This window comes from Cryptosporidium hominis, assembly GCF_000006425.1.
Source record: "Cryptosporidium hominis TU502 chromosome 7 CHRO017125, whole genome shotgun sequence".
Taxonomy (NCBI): domain Eukaryota; phylum Apicomplexa; class Conoidasida; order Eucoccidiorida; family Cryptosporidiidae; genus Cryptosporidium; species Cryptosporidium hominis.
This window is the reverse complement of record NW_666886.1, coordinates 1-3,568: the sequence shown is the minus strand read 5'-3', so window position 1 is coordinate 3,568 and position 3,568 is coordinate 1. Positions and strand designations below refer to the sequence as shown.

At 34.4% G+C, this 3,568-nt stretch overlaps 2 protein-coding genes across 2 annotated transcripts; one reads left to right on the top strand and one right to left on the bottom strand.

Annotated features, from left to right (window-relative positions):
• Positions 1–22: 22 nt before the first annotated feature.
• Chro.70559 (vacuolar ATP synthase catalytic subunit a) lies at positions 23–1,264 on the top strand. The annotated part of the gene is made up of 1 exon (XM_660230.1): positions 23–1,264. One exon carries the CDS (start codon positions 23–25, stop codon positions 1,262–1,264), a length of 1,242 nt encoding a protein of 413 aa, XP_665322.1.
• A 760-nt stretch (positions 1,265–2,024) lies between these two features.
• Chro.70561 (coatomer beta' subunit) lies at positions 2,025–3,560 on the bottom strand. The annotated part of the gene is made up of 1 exon (XM_660229.1): positions 2,025–3,560. One exon carries the CDS (start codon positions 3,558–3,560, stop codon positions 2,025–2,027), a length of 1,536 nt encoding a protein of 511 aa, XP_665321.1.
• Positions 3,561–3,568: the final 8 nt, after the last annotated feature.

The window sequence follows — 3,568 nt, the reverse complement described above, 5'->3', positions numbered from 1 at the left end:
TGGTGTTGTAAAGAGTTATTCTATGTGCCATTCTTGGCCTGTTAGAGTTCCAAGACCATGCTTGGAGAAGTTACAAGGTAATACTCCTTTATTAACAGGACAAAGAATTTTGGATGCTTTGTTCCCATCAGTACAAGGAGGAACTTGTGCTATTCCAGGAGCTTTTGGTTGTGGTAAGACATGTATTTCTCAAGCTTTGAGTAAATATAGTAACTCTGATGTTATTATTTACATTGGTTGTGGAGAAAGAGGAAATGAAATGGCAGAAGTTCTTACAGAATTCCCTGAGCTTTATACTATGGTTGATGGAAAGAAGGAGTCAATTATGCAAAGAACTTGTTTAGTAGCTAATACATCAAATATGCCTGTCGCTGCTAGAGAAGCTTCCATCTACACTGGTATTACACTTTCTGAATACTTTAGAGATATGGGATGTAATGTTTCTATGATGGCAGATTCAACTTCTCGTTGGGCTGAGGCTCTTAGAGAAATTTCTGGTAGATTAGCTGAAATGCCTGCAGATTCGGGTTATCCAGCATATTTAGGCGCCAGACTTGCTTCATTCTATGAAAGATCAGGAAGAGTTAAATGTATGGGTTCTCCAGATAGAGAAGGTACAGTAACAATTGTTGGTGCAGTTTCTCCACCTGGTGGTGACTTTTCTGATCCAGTTACTACAGCTACAATAGGTATTGTTCAAGTCTTTTGGGGATTAGATAAGAAGCTTGCTCAGAGAAAACATTTCCCTTCAGTTAATTGGAATACATCATTCAGTAAATATTCAAGAGTTTTGGAGCCATACTTTGATTCAGTTGATCCAGAATTTAATGGATTAAGACAGAAGATTTCTGAGATTTTACAGAAAGAGAATGAGCTTGCTGATATTTTACAGCTTGTTGGAAAGGATTCACTTTCTGAGGATCAGAAGATTGTTCTGGAGGTTGCTAAGATTATTAGGGAAGATTTCCTTCAACAAAATGCTTTTTCAGACTATGATTTTACTTGTCCAATTCGAAAGACTCTTGGTATGATGAAGACAATTGGTAATTTATATGATCTTTCTCTAAAAGCTGTTAAGGATTCATCTCAACAACAACAGAAGATTGGCTGGTCAACAATTTATAATTCAATGAGAGCTACTATTAATAAGATCACTTCAATGAAATTCTTGGACCCAAGATTAACTGATCAAGAAATCAAGAACCACTTTTCTCAGCTTAATGAGGAGGTTTCAAACCAGTTCAGAGCTATTTCTGATAAGTAAAATATTAGAGAACCTCATTGAACTTCATTATCCTTTTTCCATTCATTTCCTCCTCATACTTGTTAATACCACGTGTAATCATTGCTCTTTTTCTTTTAATTATTAATTCTCGTTTCAAATTAGGTATGTCCTATAAAAGATACGAATGTATGAGAAGAGGACTGACTGAGATAAAAGATTGGATATTGGGGGATTCAGAGATTTCGAGGAATAACAGGAGACTACAAGAGAGAATGGAATTTCTCGCTACAGCTTGCTCTCTAAATTATCCTGTTTGTTAGTTCTTACTTTCAAGACAATGATAATATAACCACTGGAAGTAGATCAAATTTTTTTTAAAAAAGAACATAATAATCGTAGATATTTAAGTATTTCCTATCATTTACCAGCTTTTTCTATTGCTTTCGTCTTGTTAACTCAATAGGGTAGGTAGGATGAGGGAGAGGGTCGGAGAATGAAGAGGTAGAGAGAAGGGGACGGAGAGGGAGGGGACGAGGGAGAAAGAAGAAGAGAGACATTGAGGGAAGAAGAGAAAAGATCACTACCTACTAAAACGCAAGTGCATCAATTAAAATAGCAAAAGTAAAAGATACTCGTCTTAACTATGCGATATCCAGAAGAGGAAGAGAAGAAAGGAGGAATAAACTTGCTTGTCTCAGTGCATCTCCGACTTTCAGAAGACTCGAATCACTCTCTTTTCTCCTTCCCTTTTTTTAATATCGACTCGACTAACTTATCCTAACTAAAACAAATTAGACCTTCAATCCTTTGGTTTTGGTTGTTTCTTTCCGTTATTCTTCTTATGTTTGGAAGGAGGCTTTGGAGATCCAGTAGAAGAATGTTCAGCAGCGTTTGCTCCTGCTTCTTGTCCTTTTTTTCCTGTTCTTCTTCTTCCTCCTCCTCCTCCTCCTCCTCCTCCTCTACCACTTTGTTTAGGAGATGGTGATCTACTTTCTTTTCTGTCACGTCTTTGTGTATTTTCTCCTTCAACTTCATTGTTATGATGATGATTACCGTCTTTGTGGTTTTGATAATGATCTCTATGATGGTAACTTTGATTCTGATTATGATGCTGGTTTTGTTGATACTTCTTATGACCACCACCTTTCTGAGCTTCAGGTGATGAAGATTCAATACTTAATTCTGAACTCCTTCTATTAGTATTTTTCGGAGATTGCTCATCTGTTTGAATTTGAGATTTTATATCCAAATTTTCGCTATTTCCAGCTCCAATTCCAAATTCAATCTCATGTGAATCTGATAATCTTGGGGATGAAAAAGCTGACATATCTTCATCTTCATCTAAATGACCAAATTTTGGGCTCATTGTTACTATTTCTCCTTCTCCTTTTATAAGTAATTCATTTTCCATTATTTGTTCTTGTATTCTATTCTCTTCTTCTAATTGATCACATCTATTTCCAATATTATCATCCAAATCATCCATATTAATATCATCTCCTCCCCAGATTTGATCTTTCACATAATTAAAGCCATTATTATGAAAATCTTCAAGTAGATCAGAATTTAATGCTTGAAAAAGTTTATCCCAAGATGCAACAGGACGATTAATCAATTCTTGATTAGATAATAATGATTCTAATTTAAGAGATTCTTGGTGAAATGGAAATAATTCCAAATTTTCATTAGGACTTGCTAAAAGTTGTTCGCCTTTCTTATTAAAATCTCTCCATTTAATAACAATTTCCTCCAATTTGGATGGATAATAACATCTAGCAAATAATGCTGCATAAGGTATTAAATCTGATTGAATTAAATCTTCAATACAAGATTCCTTATCCTGAAGTAAAGTATGACATATAAATGCTGTATTCCATAAATTCTGTTTACTTGCCATTTTTGCTACATATTTTAATCCTTGAATATCACCTATACATGAATAAATTAATAATAAAGAATCCAAATCCTGTACTTCCCTATAACAAGCAATTGCCATAGAAAACCTTCCTTTCTCTAAAGCTATATCACCCAAAACTTTCCATCTCTTTCTATTCACATTTGAAATATCAATCATTCCTTCTCCTTGTTTTATATCCTCTTGTACATTAGGAGTAATAGATTCCATTGTAATACTAGCATTTTCAGCATGATCTTTAAGTTGTATTTCCTGTAAAATAGAAATACATAACTCCAATATACCTAAACCTAATGCTAAATCAAACTTTTGATCTTGATCATCAGTTATTGATAAAGCTTTCTCTTTATATCCTTGTATCTCCAAAAATCTAGCAATTTTTGTATGTAGATTTGGTGGTATTCTACCCCAGATAAACATTCTCAGCA